The sequence below is a fragment of the Quercus robur genome, chromosome 11, assembly GCF_932294415.1.
Source record: "Quercus robur chromosome 11, dhQueRobu3.1, whole genome shotgun sequence".
In the NCBI taxonomy this organism is placed as follows: Eukaryota; Viridiplantae; Streptophyta; class Magnoliopsida; order Fagales; family Fagaceae; genus Quercus; species Quercus robur.
The window spans coordinates 5,530,350-5,549,790 of record NC_065544.1 but is presented as its reverse complement, the minus strand read 5'-3'; the positions used below and the strand labels follow the sequence as shown (position 1 = coordinate 5,549,790).

The 19,441-nt window shown below is 34.6% G+C and overlaps 1 protein-coding gene across 1 annotated transcript; it reads left to right on the top strand.

The window, feature by feature from the left end:
* The first annotated feature begins 421 nt into the window (after nucleotides 1-421).
* Nucleotides 422-4,818, top strand: LOC126706263 (GDSL esterase/lipase At1g29670-like). The gene is made up of 5 exons (XM_050405657.1): nucleotides 422-865; nucleotides 3,016-3,140; nucleotides 3,435-3,683; nucleotides 3,806-4,049; nucleotides 4,330-4,818. The coding sequence occupies exons 1-5, from the start codon at nucleotides 616-618 to the stop codon at nucleotides 4,554-4,556; spliced, it is 1,095 nt and encodes a 364-aa protein (XP_050261614.1). The 5' UTR covers nucleotides 422-615; the 3' UTR covers nucleotides 4,557-4,818.
* Nucleotides 4,819-19,441: the final 14,623 nt, after the last annotated feature.

The following is a 19,441-nucleotide window of genomic DNA, read 5'->3' as shown; positions in this document are numbered from 1 at the left end:
ACCGAGCCCCGCACAGTCTGATGGCCGATTGTAATTACTCATTTCTAGGGAAGAAAATTAATTAAGTTCTCTTGGCATTGCCAAAATGAAACTTTATTAGGGTTTAAAAGTGGGCCATGAACAAATAATATATATAAATATATATCTATCTATATATATATATTTTATACAAAATAGAATTTTACTCTAGTTTAATCTATATGTATATGTGTGTGAAACTCCTTTATAGAGAATTGAACCCCAACTCACACTTCATAAGCACTTATACTTATGAAGCGACTATCACGCTAAAGATACATGGTGGTAGGAACAAATAATATAACTGAGTAACAATTGCATCTTTTCAAATGTTCTATATATGCTTGTGGTTTGAACTTTGAATCATGATGTCTCCCTCTCCCTACCATCTATCTAAAGACCAGTGTCCATCCTAACAAATTCATTAGTGAGAAGCATTTACTTCCATTATTACCAGCTCGACTAGAAGCTGTGGTGGGTTTATATATAGTTCCATTGTAATTCTTTCATTTCATCTCAATATCTCAATCAAAGTTCCGATCAAAAAAAAAAAAAAAAAAAATCTCAATCAAAGTCCTTTACTCGTTTTGGTTTTCAATGGCATGTCAAATGAAGAAAATATTGTTGCTTCTGCTTGTTGTGTTGCTGGTATTGAACTTGCAACATCGTGTTGATGGAACGCAACAAGTGCCTTGTTTTTTCATTTTTGGGGACTCCTTGTCTGATAATGGGAACAACAACAACCTTGTGACAATGGCAAAAGCTAATTATCAACCATATGGGATTGATTTCCCTGAGGGCCCCACCGGAAGGTTTACCAATGGTCGCAATCTTGTCGATATCATTGGTCAGCATTTACCTCTTTCTATAAAAATTTATACACGTTACATTTTTCATAATTTGTTTCTTTTCGGCCATTTTGAAGTATTTGAATTGGAAAAATTGATTTTGATTCCAAGAGCTATCTATATCAACTCCCACTTTTTCTTTAATTCTTTCTTTCTTTCTTTTTATTTTAATTTTTATATAGAAGATATATATCTAGCTAAACCCACTTAATTTACTAGATTAAAAAAAAAAAATAGTTACAACAAAAAGGAAATAGAGTTTTAAACTCTAGACATCTCCATTGAAAATACTAGAAAATATTATTTGAGTTACAACTTACAAGACTCTAGGCTTTAATTGACTAAATATTAGCTACATGTTTAAAAATGGCACAAAATACTTTCAAATTATTTGAAATTGGAAAGAATCCATTTCATATATATATATATATATATATATATATATTAATATGATAGTAAATACCAAGTCATTTAATTTTTTAATGGCATGGCACTAGTGGCTAAGCAAAGATTTAATTTTACAGGGTAAAATTTGTAATTTACATACATATGTCATCCTTTTTTTTTTTTGAGAAACTACATATGTCATCCTACATGCACATATACGTAGTTTTATACACATTATGGATAAGCATAACATACAAACATAATATGTGTAATACTTAAGACCAATATGTACAATAAAGTACCACTCACGTGGATACGAAAGTGGTATTTAAATATTAAAAAATCCTTAAAATAACATATATTAAATTGAATTTATTTGTTAGGTTTTTTTTTTTTGTCTTTTATTTAATCTAATTAAGTTGTGTTATAATTTTTCCATATTCAAAAGTTCACCTATAAATCTTTTATAATGATTTCTAGAAGTTAAATAAACATCAACTAAAATTTATATTGATTTTGTTAAAATTATAAAATAGTTAAACTATAACAATTTAAAACCGTATAGTACCATTTTTGCACCTAAAATTTTAGATTTAACTTGAAACAATATCAATTTATGAATTTTGTTACATAACTATTTACAAATTTTTATGAAAAATAATAAGTTATTACATAAATGATTTATACTCATATAACACTTTAATTTGTAGGTAACGATATGTTTTTCTTTTGTTTGCAGTTTTTCTCTTGCATTAAAACTTTTGCTTTTTGGTCCCCCCCCCCCCCCTTTTTTTTCTTCTTATCCTTAATTTTCTTTTATTACTTTTGAACCTTAACAAACATGGATATAATAGGATTTTTTTTAAAATCGATGAAACTTGGCCTATAAAAGAGACATATTTGAAACAACGCATTAAAAAAAAACTGTCTTATAAAAAAAAAAGGAAAAGAAAGAGAAAACTGAAAAAACAAATAAGTAAAAAAAAGTATATAGGGAGAGTTTTGGTGGGGCCAAGGGTAAATATCCCCTTTCAACCCCTTTCAAATTTATTTATTTATTTATTTTTTTGTTGTTGTATTTTTATTTTCTTGAATGAAAAAGGCAGTCTCTGGTGTGAATTCATTAATCCCATGTCACGTGATGACAATGAGTAATATCACGTGTACCACAGAGTAATACCATGTGCACCACAGGGCCTTGCTTAGACTATTGCTCGAACCACTTCTCTCTAATGCTAGGACAAGAACTTCTACCATCAATCCCCTTTCAACCCCTTACTCCCATACATATTTAGATTTATAATATTTAATGTCATGGATATGTTTCCTAATACAACTGACTCAACCTGTGTGCGTCTTTTGTTAATAACAACCTTGTAGACTTGACTACTTAACACGCTTTTCAACTTTTGCTTTGTTTGTTTAGACGAAAATGTTTTCTTAAAATGAGTTATTTTTCAAAAAGTGTTATCCATAAACTAACTCATTTTTCTATATTTGAGGAGTAACAATTTTAAATGAATTGAAAAACAATTTTATAACTTCTCTTATTTAGTTTGCTGTGAGATATAAGATAGAGTTGTTTTTTTTTAAAAAAATTAACGGAAAAAATTTTCTAAAATTAAGTCATACTTTTTCTATTGATTAAAGATAATTTTCCTTTAACTCATTTTTTCTAATGCTATAAAACACTAAAAAACACAGAAAACTATCTTTATACAAGATTTTTCATCGAAATGAAAGAGTGTTTTTCTCCTTGCAGCTGAACATCTGGGTTTTAGCAATTCCATCCCACCTTTCGCTACTGCTAGAGGTCAAGAAATACTCAAAGGGGTCAATTATGCATCTGGTGCAGCAGGTATTCGCAAGGAAACTGGACAACAACAGGTAATTAGTCAATTATAAGGAAACTGTTAAATTAAGTTCTCTCCTGTGCCTATTATGGACGCCAAATATGGAAGAGTACAAATTGAGAGCCATAAATTGTATCCTATGAAATTGATATTGTATGTATAGACAGCAAGGTTAACTGGGGTAGTATTAGGCTTTAAAATTTTTTTGATGCATCTTAGTGTTTTTATTGGAAATATTCAGGGTTTAAATATCCTCCAGCTTTCATTATTGTAATCGAGAATGAAAAGGCACCATCAAGTTAATATAATTTGGTGCATCATGTTGCAGGGTGATCGGATAAGCTTGGATAGGCAGTTGCTAAATCACCAAGTTACAGTCTCAAACATCAAGACTCTACTTGGAAATAATGAGTCACTGGCCACAGCTTATCTAAACAAATGCATATACTCTGTTGCAATAGGTTCTAATGACTACCTAAATAATTACTTCTTGCCACAGTTCTATCCTACAAGCCGCATATATAACCAAGAGCAATACGCTACGGTTCTCGTTCAACAACTCTCTCAACAATTATTGGTTAGCTCAACTTTTCTGTATTTGTTTTTCATTTTTTGGTTCAATCAGAACACGGTTGTTTTTTCTCTTAAAATTGATAGTGAACATGGTTTTTCCCTTTTTTTTTTTTTTTTTTTTGCTAGACTTTGCATAAGCTTAGTGCATTGAAAATAGCCCTTTTTGGGTTGGGTTTTTTAGGGCATACTCCAGTTGAACTCACTATGTGCCGCAATAATTCTTCATGTGTGGACAACATCGACAATGCGGTGGCACTTTTCAATGATAAGGTTGTCACATTGGTGAATAACTTCAATAATAATCTAACAAATGCTAAATTTATCTACATAAACACTACTGAAATCTCACTTAGCAGCTCTACATCTGAAGGTAAGATTACCTAATAAACTTTTAACACTCTTTTTATCTCTTTCCCTGCTATTATATTATGGATTGTTCTAAAATTTTAAGTTGTTACAAATTAGTGAATTTAATTATTTAACCAACATGTGAGATTTTCTTTTTAAATGGGAGATAGAGGGAAAACTGAGTTTAAACTTAGAACCACCTGCTTTAATATCATAATAAATTATGATTTTAAAAAAAAAGTTTAAACTATTTGGAAATGTTGAATTCAATTATTTAACCACTATAACAAATTATGTACCAGGTTCCATAGTTACAAATGTTCCTTGTTGTGAAGTGTTAAGAAATCCGCAGCCACAGGCCGAATGCATTCCTTTTGGAACTGCATGTAGTAACAGGAGCCAATATTCATTTTGGGATGCAGTTCATCCAACTGAAGTCGGATATGTGGTTTATGGCGGAAGAGCATATAGAGCTCAGTCCCCAGCCGATGCTTATCCACATGACATCGAACACCTCGCTCAGAGCTAATGAACAAGATGATGTGAGAAGAGAATCCTCAAATGAATGCCTACAATATCGTTACTTGAATTTCTTTTGTGATTTTCCCGAACTTGATACTCATAATAAGGTTTGTGTTCAATAATTGTAATAAAAATGACCGTGCACATGGACAAGGCATTATCCAAATATTATACTACCAGCATTAAAATAATCAATCATACAATATGTTCAAACAGAATTGTGCCCAATGACAGGTTTTACTTTAGATGAATTTTTAATCCTATGATCCTATTCTTATGTAATGAATTGTGATAGGAGCACTAGCATTGGAGACGGTATAAAAGTTGGTATTTTACCATTTAAAAACCTGCTTTATTTATTATACCAACTAACTTTACATTAATATACCCAACATCTCAGTTTTTATTTTTACATACAACTCATTAAAATAATATAATTACACAATAAAATAATATTAAAAAAATGACACTCTTTTCTCTCTAATTTTAGTCTCTCTTCCTATCTCTCTCTCAGCCACCCACTGCCACTGTGGAGCAACCCAATAGCACCACCCATCACCACTGCCGAGCAATTCAAATTCAAATCCAAACCTAAACCCAAACTCAAACCCAAAACCCAAACAACCCACCACCGCAACTTTGAAGGATTTTTTTCTTCAAAATAACACCCATTTTCAAACAATTTTGTTAGTTAGCATTGTTTCCAAACTATTTATGAAAGTAACATCTCGAGTTTAAAAGACTCGAGTTCACTGTAGCAAATCGAGTCTGTAGGAATCGATTTCTAGTGGAACTCGAGTGTGTAGGAGACGATTTCCAGTGGAACTCGAGTATTAGAGACTTGATTTCCTGCTCTGCACAAATAAAAAAGAGAGAATAGAGGGAAAACGACCTTTGCCTGAGGGAATCATACACGTTCGTAGGTTCAATACGAGCTTGGGTTCGTGGGTTCCGTCGCTTGGGTCGTGGGTTCATCGCTTGGGTTCGTGGGTTCGTTGCTTGAGTTTGTGGGTTTTGTTGCTTGGATTCGCCGCCTGGGTTCGTTGGTTCGTGGGTTCGCTGCTGGGTTTGTGGTTGATCTCTTGCTTCGTGTGGTTTTAGCTTTGATCTCTTGTTTGTGTTTGTATTTGTGTTTTTGTTGTTTCTTTGGTTGTCGTGGATTTTTTTTTTCAGAGGGGAGAAGGGTTTGTGGATTTTTTTCAAAGGGGAGCAAAGGAAGAAGAAGAAGAAGACGAGATTGGCTTTTTGGCTTTCTCATGTGGAACTCGAGTTCTAAGTGAATTTTTGTTGAAATCGAGTCTGTGATACTCGATTTACTACAGTGATCTCGAGTCTCTTAACCTCAAGATGTTAGTTTGCTAAATAGTTTAGAAATTATACTAACTAAAAAAATTGTTTTAATGTAAACCTTGTAATGGGCATTAGAGTCACAATCTACTCAATGGAGAAAGTAGTATTTGGCCCCGCATTTCCTAACTCACCGAATACCCAAACTGAAAATCACCAAGCACCTAAACAAAACTCAAAACCCAAACCACTAGCCACCGCCGCCACCACCGCAAAGAAAACCCAACCACCACTGAAACTTAAATGCCAAAACCAAGTTTAGCAACCGCTATGACACAGATCATAGACCTAAACCATAACCACCAGTCCATCGGTCCACTACAACGCAAACTCACCAATCTTCACCATGATCTTCGCGACCCAAACCCATCAACCTCCACCATAAACGGCGTTCTCCACCATGAGAGAGGGAGAGAGAGAGAGAGAGAGAACTCAAATAATAGGGAGGAGAGAATATTTTTATATTAAAAAATTCTTTACAACCTACTACAGTGGGTTCTTATTTATAAGAATCCACTGTAGCAAGGTTGCAAAAAATTTTGGATATGCCCACCTAGATACAATGGGTATTTTTATGCTTTTGGGTTATAAAATAGCAATTAAACCCCCCCCCCTCCCCAAATGCTAGTGCATTTTAGATAAATGTATTTCTCTATTTTTATTTTATTTTATGAAATTTAGAATTAGTTGGATGTATAATGAAGTACATACTTTTAGAAAATATTGTTATATATATATATAAGAGCATTCACAGCTAGGCTTACAAATGCCAAATGTAAGTATATTTTAGCATTCAGACCCAATTTGTCTCAATAGCCGGAATTGTAAACATGGAAAATTGTAAATTTTTTTGGCATAGTGCTACAGTACCATCATAAATGTATGATGGTACTGTAGCACTATGCCAAAACAAAATAATAATATTTTAATCCCTTTTATTCTTTCTCTCTCCTCTATGTGTTAGACTCATTCTTTCTCAACTCTTTCTTTCTCAATTTGCCTCTGACTTCTCTTGTCTCCCTCTTTCTGTCTTTGGGGAAGGTGTTGGAGCTTTGGGCCTGAATAAAAGGTGTTGGAGCGGTGGTGAAGGAGAGTTTTATGGGGACGATTACGGAGGCAAGATCATCATGGTGAAGAGGCTGAGGATTGCTAATCGAATTTTGGTGGGTTTGCTTGGTGGGTCTGGGGTTGAGGATTGTGGTGGGACATGGGTTTCTAATGGTGGAGATCGATGAGTTCTTGTGGGTTTTAGGCGATGGAGATCGGTGCATTCTTGTGGGTTTCTGATGGTGGAGATCAGTTGGCTTTCTGGGTTTCTAGATTGGTGTGTTGTGGTGGTGGGTTGTGGGTGATGGGTTTTTGATAACGCCTTAAAATGTATACTTGTTATATATTTATATGGGTGTTATCTCCTTATTATCATGCTTAATTTGTATAATTAAGCCATGATTTGCATTAGTCCCTATTATTTATCTTTACATAATTTCTTGAATAAGATGCTATTCATTGTGTGTAATTTTTTACTTTCAGGAAATTATGTGAGAAAGATGAGTTTACAGGAATTTGTGAGAGAATGGAGGCCAAACTAGAATTAAAGTGGAGCTAAAGGACCATGCTTAAATGTCTAAGGAGGTGCAGCTGGAGTGCTTGGATCGTCTACCATGATTGGAAGCTTCAAATAAGGAAAGAAATCAAAGAAGCAGAATCTGAAAAGGAAAAATCTGAGCACTGATCAGTATTTTGGGCGTATCTCTCTCCTCAAAAATCCAATTAACACAAGGCTAGTTGGGTTGGAACTGTGACTTAAATATCTACAACTTTCCAGTTTTGAGTTTTTCGAAATTCTCAATTTTTGAAGGCCGAAATTAACTCACAAGTTACCGCTGTAAACCTGGACAGAAATTAAAATAGTAAATGTTTTATTTTCTTTAGACACTTAGACATTAGGGTTTTGAAGGGAGGCTGGTAGAACGAATTTTGGGGAGAGAAAATCTTGCATTTTTCTTTCTCTAATGGCAGCCTAAACTCTTTGCTAGGGCTAGGGGTTATGTTTCTTCTATACGGTATGAATATTCAACGTGATTCTTTCTAGGATTTTATCAATAACATATTTGATTGTTCAATTAGATTTCTTTTGATGTATTAGTTCTTCCATGCTTTCAATAAGTTCAATCATGTTTTTCTTATTGTTTAGATAAATTTTTAATAGTTTCAAATAGAAATCAGGTTTTAAAGTGAATGAGTTTTTCTGAAAACTTTTCTAACCGCATTATTAATCGAGGTTATCATGCGTTTTTGAATTGTCTCAGTTCAACTGAATCATAAGTTTTTAATTGTATAAGAACAATCAATTATGAAATAGATATTTTTCTTAGATTACAAAGAATCTCATATCGATATAGGGAAACAACCTGATGCCTTAGTATTTACATTATTGATTTAAATAAGTTTTTATTACTATTCTTGTTAACAATCATCAAGCAAAAGTATTTTTATTCTTCACCCAAATTGTTATTTAATTATATTGTCTTTGAATTTACCTTGCTCCTTATGGTTCGACCTCGATACTCCGAGAATTATATTGCTACGATCTCCTGCACTTGGGAGTGAGCAAGTAGTTTTGGCATGGATCGGCATGGTGGTGTTGGCCGTGGGTGATGGTTTTGGCCACGGGTATGGGTGGTGTTGGGTTTGCTTGCTAATGGGTTAGGTTTGCTTGCTGTGGGTGGTGTTGGGTTTGCTTCTTTTTCTTTTTTCTTTTTCTAGTGATGGTGGGTTTGATGAGTGTGGGTGTGGTTGGGTTTGTGATTGATGGTGGTGGAGGTGGTGATTGATGGTGGTGGTTTTAATGGTTGTTGATTGCTTGCTAATTTGTTGTGGTTGTTTAAATGTGTAATTTAGTTGCTTGAAAGTTTAGTTTTTAGGCAATGATGTAGTGGTGATTTGTTTCAATTTGGTAGTTTTTTTTAGTTTGTTCGTGGTGGGGGTGGCAGGAATGGGTGGTTGTAGTGGCAGGGGAAGAGAGATGGGAGAGAATAGAGATGGATTTGGGATATATTATTTTATTTGTAGATATATTATTTTAATATATTGGATGGGAAAATAAAAGTTGAGATCTTGAGTGTGTTGTAAAATGGTATGGTATAAATGATAAAGTAACTTTTTGGGATGGTAAAATATGATAGGTTGACATTTTCGGATAGAGACGCTCTAATGACCAAATGGGTAAATGCTGTTTTGTACTTGTTACTTTCATAGATAAAGATTTGCCCCAGAAACCACTTTTCATGTTTCCGAAAGAATTCTGACAATTTTATTTTATTTTATTTTAGATATATTAAATTAGGGGAAACATTTTATAATAGATACTCCTTTTTTTAATACTATAATGTACGTGATAGCATTTTTGTCATATGAAATATTTGAATTAGAAACTTTCTTTCGTTGTATTGTGTATTTGCAAATCTAAATATTGAATTGTTACAGATTTTATATTACACAAGAAAGAATGAACTAAAAGTTTTTTGAGACATGGCGTTTGAAAATTCCAAGTTTTAGATCCTCCTCCTGTAAACTAAATTGTGAAATTGTAACTACCGTAAACAGTAAGAAAAATATATAAACAAAAATACTTTTTTGATCTTTATATTTTAGTGATATTTCCAATTTGATATTGATGTCACAGAAGCCTGAAAAAAGCACACACGATGCTCTCTTGATGGAACAGAAACTAAACTGTTAGTTTCTGGTAGTAATGTAATACCCCGATTTGATTTTATGATCATCACTGTCATTGTCATTATTAATATAGAGTTGAGGTACTATATGTGTGTGCACAGTAAGATGGGAGTAGTCAATTTTGTGGTGTTACCAAAATATGTGAGAAAATTAAAGTTTTAGTGCATACAATTTAGTGCGGTAGTTAAAATAATAAATAAATAAATAAAAGAGGAAGATGTTTTATGGGCCTCTTGGAGATTGAAGAGATAAGTTCAAGTGGGTTTTAAACTCTAGCCTAATATCCTACTAAGCCCACATCTTTGATGTGTTGAATATAATTAAGGTAGATGATGAGATAAATTAAGGTTTTTCATAGAAAGAGATTCATCACTAAGGAGGCTAGGAGATGTATTCTTTCCTTGGAGTTAATTAAAGAGGTAACCAAAGAATTCCAGGTATATATGATTTCTCATTTGTTAGAATCAAAGAATTAAAAAGTTAGAACCTTATCATGGAATCGGTAGTGATGGGTAGATTGTTTAAAAGGGGATTGTTTACCCTATAAATCTTAATTTGTGTAGATGATTTTACGATCTTCATTGAGTTATATATATATATATATATATATATTAATTCCTAGATTGCAAATCCTAATTCAAGGAAAACATGGCTTTTACGTTTCCTAGTGGTTATATAGATTAGATTGGCTTAACGTTTTTTTTTTCTTTGGGATTATAAAGCCACGGATTACATTTAAGAACAAAGCCACTGTGTGTATCTAGATAAAGCCATGGATTACATATATATATATATATATATATATATATATATTAAATCCTAGGGTCCCTACAGCTTGTATTCTAGAACAAAAGTCAAGATTATAAAGCTTAAATAATGTATAAGGGTTTATTTTCCGTTGGGGCATATATCAAATCCTGAGTTTACAATATATTGATTACTGCCTCTAAGGTTTGATAAATTCAAGGAAACATTTTGGGTAGAGATTCCTTGCATTAGTGTTATTAATTAGTTCAACAAAGTATAATCTTAGTGAGTTAGTTTGTATAATTCAATAAGCTTTATATTTTGTGGAGGATATTAAGTAAATTCTCATGGTTGATTATAGGTCTCATTTAAGAGTATTTTGAGGTTTTTTGGAGGTTGTTTTGGTTGGACTTTCAGAGTGATTCAAGTGCTGTAAGTGATTATGCATAATATGCACAAGTTTTGTTCTTTAGGTTCTTAGAAGTTAAAAGTTTTCTAAAGTTATATTTTTAAACTTACGTTTTAAAAGTTTATCAAAAAGCATTTTTACACTATTGAAAGAGAAATTTCGACTTTTAAATGATGTTTTAAAGAGAAACTTTGAATTTTAAATAATGTTTTAATATTCAAATCTCATTTAAAAGATGATATCTAAACTAAACTCATTTCATAAAATAATTGAGTTTTAATATAAGTTTTCTAAAAGGGTTCTTGTTCTTTAAGTTTGTTTAAAACCAAGTGATTTCAAAGTCATATTCTTATTTTTCAAATGGTATTTAAGACATTTCTTTTAGCAAATTGGGTTTTCAAACTTACTCAAGAATTGTAAAAATATTTATATAAACTCTTCAGTTCTTATTCATTCCCTAAGAGAGACAAACACCTTTTGATTCTGTTTCAATTCAATATTGTGATATTCGATATGTCTCTGTATCTGGAATAATTGTTAATATTAAGAAAATTATTCTATTTTGTATATATTTTGTTTTGTGATATATGACTCAAAATAAGTGTTTTTAGAATTGATCAGATATATGTGTAAATTCGCTCATAGGATTTTATGTGAGAATATGTGATGTGTATATGTGATACTGTGCTTTGATCAATTATATGTATGTGTTTTCTAATGATTTTAAGATGTGATTACATATGCATTAAGCAATTCATTATATGTTTTGGAATAATTATTTTTGATATCATTTGTGAAAAATCAAAATACTCGTGTTTTGCTTGACTCTATTCCATTGTGTATTCTGTATAATTACTTACTAGATGTGTGGCTCACCCCATTAATTATTGTTTTCAAATTAAAGTATAGTTGGGAATATAGAACCTTTGGATCGCTTTGTAAGGTGCAAGGTAGAGCGTGGAAGTTGTAGGCGACTTCAATATTATTTGAAGACTTATAGAATTTTAGTTACCTTTATTTTGTAATTCATGTTTTATATAGTGGAGATTATTTCCAATTTTTGGAGTTTAGATTTTTGTAAGAGATTTTTTTTTACGAGTATTGTTTCTTTGGAGTTTTAATTTATTTTTGGATTAATTATGTTTATTGAGTTATATAAGTTCAGCAAGTTAGTCATGCATCTAAATTCATGTTCCATGGATTTAGGTCGTGACAAGTAAATCTCGAATTCACAAGGGGTTTTCCTAAATCTACAAGGAGATAAACTGGAATCCACTAGAGAAAGAATTTGACAAAAGTCTGTATATTATTGATAATAGTCTATAAACTAAATTGCCTTTGGAGGTTACAATGCGTTTAAACAGTAAAAACAAAACCTAGGGCAACTAGAAACCCTAAGGCGGCTAAGAAAACATATAAATCCCTAATTTGACTAAAAAAAATAATTAAAAGCACATACAAAGAAGGAAATAAATAACCAAAACCTAGAATAACAAAATAAATAAATAAATAAAAAGACTAAAATTAAATAATTATAAAATTTAGAGAAACTGTGTCTACATCAGACCCCTCCACTTGAAACAAACTCGTCCTCAAGCTCATCTTTAAAATTTGAAATGTTCCGCTTCAAATAAACAAATACTTCGAATGCTTTAATAACTTAATCTAGTTCTGAAACTTGAATCATTCATAAAGTGTAGCATAAAATTTTTTCTCATCTAGTTTCAATTTATTTGCAACATCAATCAACAAAAGGTTGATAATAAAATTAAAATTTTCTACTCCAAGAAAATCAACATATTGTGTAGTCATCTTCAACAAATCAACTAAGACCTGAGGATTGTGAGTTATGGACTCATCCTCATATTTGACCTTAATTGAATCTTCCACAATGTTCTTAATAATTACCATCTCTTCATTTTTGTTGTTATCCACAATCAACTCAACCTTTGTTTCTTTGACCTTTTCATCAAATTTTTAACAAGTGGTATCTTCAATCTTCAATTCTATAACTTGTTGCAAGTCTTGATCTTTTTTAACCACTTCAAATTTTTCTTTAGAAATAGGTTGCTTCTTCTTAACCCTCAAACCCTTTCCTTTGCTTGGCATAAAGACTTGGCTGTGATAATTTTGATTTTGTGGTTGACCTTTAATGTTTTGAACATATTGCTTTTCATATGAATATATAGATTTATAATCAACACTTGTATAATCTAGTATATCATAATAGTCATTAGGAAACCATAAGTCAATTAATACTATTTTCATTCTTTGCCAAGAGTGGATTGGATGCTTACCTCGTCACTTTTTATCGATTTGAATGTCTTCCCACCATTCCTTTGCTTCATCGTCCAATTTATTAGATGCAAGCCACACTTTTTCTTCATCACAAATCTTCCAAAAATTAAAATACTCTTCCAAATCAAGAAGTCAATCAATAAAATCTAACTTATAGATATCTCCATCGAAGAATGAAATTTTCTTGTAGTTAGGAGTGTGTCTTTGAATAGATTGATCATTGTTATTGTGAGATGATTTTCTAGCAAGAAGAGTAGAAATCTTTTGCTCGATTTCACCTATAATGTCCTGACTCTTTTCACAAAATTGGTGATTCTCATCATGAAAATTAAGGAATTTAGCCCTAGTGAAGACTGGGTTGTTGACCTCGTCACCGCCGTCATTGTTGTGGTGGTCACTGTCTCGCCGGCTTGCCATCAGACTAGGGTAAGTCAAGGCACTGATACCAACTGAAAGTTCAAAAACGTGTACAAGAACACTTTTGAACGTTTAGACCCCCAAAAACCAACTTAACCAACACAAGCAATATGTCAAACAACTAGTGTGCGGAAACTTAACATATGCTATAATATGGAATTGGTTAAAACAACTATCTAAGCCATAACAAAATAAACCACAGCAGATAATGTAAAGGCAGAGATAGAGAGGAAGGAAGATGCAAACACAGAGATAACACCCGATGTGTTATCGAAGAGGAAACCGAAGACCTCGGCGAAAAACCTCTCCGCCGCCCTCCAAGCGGTAATCAATCCACTAGAAAATACAGTTGGGATACAAGGACAGCAATAGACCCTCCAAGCCTAATCTACCCAATGCACCTAAGCCCTCCAAGCTTCTTGCTCCAACGAGGTTGCGCCGAACCTTTTTCTTTTCTAGCTTTCCGAATTCCGCTACTACACCGTAGCATCAACCAATGAAGATTGGCTCCTTCCTAACTGCTTCCCAGAACTCCAAACGACTGTCTCACAGAGATGATAATGGTGAGAACCAGGTTTGGTATAATGCCTCTCAAGGTTTTGACAATGGAGAGGAAGAGAGTGAGGGATTTTGATGAGACTCTAAGGTAGAGATTGTGTATGAAACAATCTTGTTTTTCTTTAGGGTTTCTCTCTCAAAATTCTCTCTGGAAGCTCTCTTTCAATCGTGGGTTAAAAGGGTATTTATACTGGAGTGAAGAGGAATGTGAAACGTCAGGTTTTTCCAAAACAGGGGTGGCTCGCGGCTTGACTAAGTCGCGAGATCCAGTCGCGAGTTAACCGTATGGCCAGTTGTCCTGTTTTGTCCTGTAGTGCTCCAGCTAGCATGACTGTTCATCTTCCAGCATGCTTGGCACGTGTGCATCTTCTGGCGGGTTGAAGCCGCGAGTCCACCCGCGAGTCCCAGCCGCGACACTCTGTTTTCTTGCACACTCTTGAGCAATCTTCACTCTATCTCACTCACTACCCTTACAATAATCCCACCTAAATACAGGGTTACTAAATGCTGAATTACAAGCAAATTTGGCACGGAATAAAGCCAATTAGATGGTTGAATAAATTCAACCTTACAATCTCCCCCTTTGGCTATTCCGTGACAAAACCCTAAAACAGACTCTAGACTTAACATGTGAGTTGGGAACAGTTGAACAAAACTCACTCACACCTAACTCTAGAAGCTGTGAAGCACTTGAATCATATGAACATAAACTCCTGAAACACAACAATACACCATGATCATTGTAAGCAGAAAATTATAAATGCATATGAAACAGGCAATATTAGATCAAGCATAAGATGGAGTTAATAAACAAATCATGGCTTGATCAACCAAGTGAACACCACAAGGTAGTGATCACAGTGCTCATTCACACTTGGAATGAACACAAGGACATACAAGTTAACAAGCACAAGGCAAGACACTTGTATGCTCAACACTCAACCAATGCATAGCACACAAGGCATATGCATCTAGGAACAATCCTACAAGGGCACAAGAGTGACAGTACATAAACCAAAATGCATAACATTTAGATTAAGGTACAGATTTCAACAAAGCATAGAGGCTGCACTTAAGCAAGGTACATACCATAAAGCCTACAAACTATGTATAAAACAAAAACCCTAAAAGCTTACATAAGCATATGGGTACAAACACAGAATATCCTGAATAACAGTTTTACAAAACATAATATATCAACTTAAAGAGAAGAAAGAAACAAAAATAAAGACATTAAAGACACTCCCCCTTAGATAAAGACGCTCCCCCTTAGATAAAGACGCTCCCCCTTAGAGTAATATCCTCCCCTTGATTATGCCTATCACTCCCCCTTTTTGTCATGGAATAGGCTAGTCATCCTCTTCTAGCTTTCTCTGAATTTGATCCAACTGAGTCTGAAGAGAAGTAAACTTCATGTCCCATCGGTTGCTTTGATGGTGTAGAGAAGCAGTGAGTCCAGACATCTTTGTATTCAACTCGTGGACAGAGGAAACAATGCGATCAAGTTTCTCATCGAGGGAGAGATTGCTGAACTGAGAGTCACTGTGAGATGCAGATGTTTCTGGTTTGGCTCTCTTCCGACTATGTCCAACACTTGCATTGTATGTACGCATGTTGATCGGACTCGGTTTGGGAATAGGAGACTTATCAGCCGTTGGATAAATTCCCTTGAGCTTCAAGATCCGTGAAATGAGACTGCAGAAAGGAATGCAGATCCGAGACTCACTTCGAAGAACCGTTTTGCGCAGAACATGAAAGATATGAGCACAAATGTCGATTTCTTCATCAGAGATTAGATCATGAAGAAACAAAGCACGTCCGAGATTCATATACCCAGTACTTGATAAAGGGTACAAATTGTGAAACATCACAATTGTAAGCACTCGCAGTTTCGGAGAAAGGGAGGAAATACTGATGGATTTGCCATTTGGTGAGAACTCCAAGTCTTGACCAAGACTTTGTTTGAGAAGCTCCTCATCAGGACATAGATCATCATAGACCGGTGAATGACGAAAAATGGGTCTGTTGATGTGAAGAATTTCTGCTAGGTATGTAGGAGAGACAGAAAAGCTCCTTTGCCGAACCCAGCACTTAAGTTCATCTCCTTCCACAATTGCGTTAGCATAAAATTCTTTAACCAACTCTTCATACACGATATCCGGATCAGAGAGAAGGTAATTCCAATCCTTGTGAGCAAAACATATCGGAATGTCAGTGTTATGAAGTGAGGGCAGATCCACAGCTCTCTCTAGTAATGGTGTGGCATGAAGAAAAAAATTCTCATATGACTGATAGGCTGAATAGGATCTGAACTTATTGGGATCGAATCGCTGTGATGAAGAGCGAGTCACTTTCGGGAGAGGTGTGTCTTCATTAACATCAATTACGGGTTCCTTCCCTTTGGAAGAACCTCCTTTCACAGCAGCCTTTTTGAATGGAGACATGACCAGTCTGTATTATAAACAAGGGAAATGACAGAACACAATCCAACAGACTATATCAGCAGTGGGTTAGTGAAAATTTAGGAACAATGAAAAAACCCTAACAGCTGGATGAGTATGGTCAGAAAGTAACAATGAGGGACACCAAAGGCCCAAATTAGAACTACACAGTATAGAGAGATCAAATATAACCACATAAGCAGCTGAAAAAAAAAGACCAAAATCAACACCACATCAACAAGATACCACACAAGAGCAAAGTGAAACATGATAGCAACAGCAAATCAGACACAAATTAGCTAACCCTAGCTAAGCACATGATGAAGAACACAACCAACAAAAAAAATAGCTCAAAACCAGAAGCACAGGCTACCAGAAGCTAAGAAAGGACAATGATGACATCACAAAACCCATCACAAAACCCATCACAAAAGTGAATAATCCAGAGGGAAAACCAAGACATTAGGAAAATTAGAGTGCAAGACAGAGAACCATACCTGTTAGTCGACGATGTTTAGCTGAGAAGAAGCAAACAATGGAGATCGACAATGGAGGCACGGTGTGAAAGGGAAAGTGCAGAAGAAAAAGACAATGAACAGTCACAAAAAGATCGAGGGAAAATAGAAAATTTTAAAAACTGCCCCTGTATGTCCAAAACACGCGATTTTCGCGACTGGATTAAGTCGCCACATAGTCGCCAGCTCAAGCCGCCAAATCACTCAAGAACACAATTTTGAAAAAATTTTCTAAGTGTTTTTCGCGACTGGAAGGTCTACCCGCGAGTGAGTCGCGAGCTGAGCCGCGAAAATCTCTGAGTGAATCTCGCGACTGGACCTTCCACTCGCGAACAAATCGCCAAAACTGACCAGCGAAGATGCGACTGAGGCTCGCGACTTGACATACCCGCGACAGAGCCGCCAAAACAGGGCAAAACTGTATTTTTGAAAATTTTCAGATTTTTCCAACAAAATACTTTCCAAAAATACCTAAAACACTCAAAAATCTTTTTGTGCTTGACTTAACAAAGATTGAGCATGTGAAAACACATTTTATCAAGTACAATCACACAAATGAATATGGCATTTATCGAACATAAACTTGTGTGTTGTGTGTGGATATCAACAATGAGATAGTCCTTTGTCTAATGTGAAGCTTCAATGATCAATTCAACCAAGGCATACACAATTAGCACTAGATCATGTGACCAATCTCAATTATAGAAATATGTATATATGACTTCCCACACAACTTGATAACAGAACTTGGAGCTTTTCATTTGACTCCACTTTCAATCATAACATTTGATCTTTTTGATCTTTTTGAGGCAATCATCTCTCATTGTGAGAGGGATATATGTAACATTTCTCTTTGAAGAACAGGCCTTTGGCCTTTTTGAATGAAATTTCACTTTTAATATAAGGTCGCTTACCCTTTTTCCTAGTCAAATACTAGAATGTGCGACAGGCTTTTGCAGCTCAATATCTCTTTTCATTTGGAGATTTACATTTGGTGAGCTCTTTTTAGCAAAACAAAAATAAACAGTGGGAAGATATATAGACACAAGTCTATGCATGTCTCAAGATCAACATAACCATTCACTAATCATTCATGACAAGGTTGAAGATCTATTTACAACAATCACATAGACTTCAAGATTTTTCCCATAGTGATATGAGTGCATGAAAACAAGCAATGCTTCGAGAATGCACAAAGCCATTAGCACAAAGGTACAAGGCAAAATAAGTTTTGAGACAAAACTCAACAAAGTCAATCAAGCTTTTTGATTTTCTAATTTTTATGTGATTTTTGGATTTTTGACACAAGAAACAAAAATGATTGAACAAACACAAAAATAACCATCAGTATACACAAAAGAACAAACAAACAAGTAACATGTTGCAAAAAAAATGTGTGCCCCAACACAGACAGATTTAACATATTATAAAAATGTGAAGCACACAACACACAAGAGAGTCAAGGAATTGTACCGACACCAATGGTCTTACGGAGTGATTCAAACCGTGGACCATCGAGGGGCTTGGTGAAGATATCCGCCTTTTGATTGTCGGTGTGTATGAACTCAAGACACACAACTCTTTCCTCTACCAAATCCCGAATGAAATGGTAACGTATCTCTATGTGTTTGGATTTTGAATGCTGAACAGGATTTTTGGAAAGATTGATGGCACTGGTGTTGTCACAGAAGACACACATTGTTTCTTGAGGAATTCCATAGTCATGAAGTAATTTCTTCATCCAAAGAAGCTGAGTGCAGCAACTTCCAGCAGCGATGTATTCTGCTTCTGCAGTAGATAGAGACACTGAATTCTGCTTCTTGCTCATCCACGAAACAAGATTGTTGCCAAGATAAAAACAGCTGCCTGAAGTGCTTTTCCGATCGTCTACACTGCCAGCCCAGTCAGCATCCGAATACCCAGCAAGACACGCATTTGAGTCTTTTGAATACCACAGACCATAGTTTGCAGTACCATTCACATATCGAATGATTCGCTTAGCAGCAGTCAGATGAGATTCCTTCGGATTAGCTTGGTACCTGGCACAAACGCCCACACTGAAAGCAATGTCCGGTCTACTTGCTGTAAGGTAGAGCAAACTTCCTATGATGCTCCTATACAATGTAGGACTTACTTCAACTCCTGATGAATCCACATTCAGTTTAGTGGAAGAGCTCATGGGAATGGAGGCATGTTTTTTGGAGTCTAGGCCAAACTTCTTGACAATATTTCTGGCATACTTCTCTTGAGATACAAATATACCCTCCTTCTGTTGTTTGACTTGAAGACCCAAAAAGAATGTGAGCTCCCCCACCATGCTCATCTCAAACTCCTTCTTCATCTCCTCAGAAAATTCAGTAGCACGATCTTCGATAGTTGCTCCAAACACTATGTCATCAACATAGACTTGTGCCACAAGGAG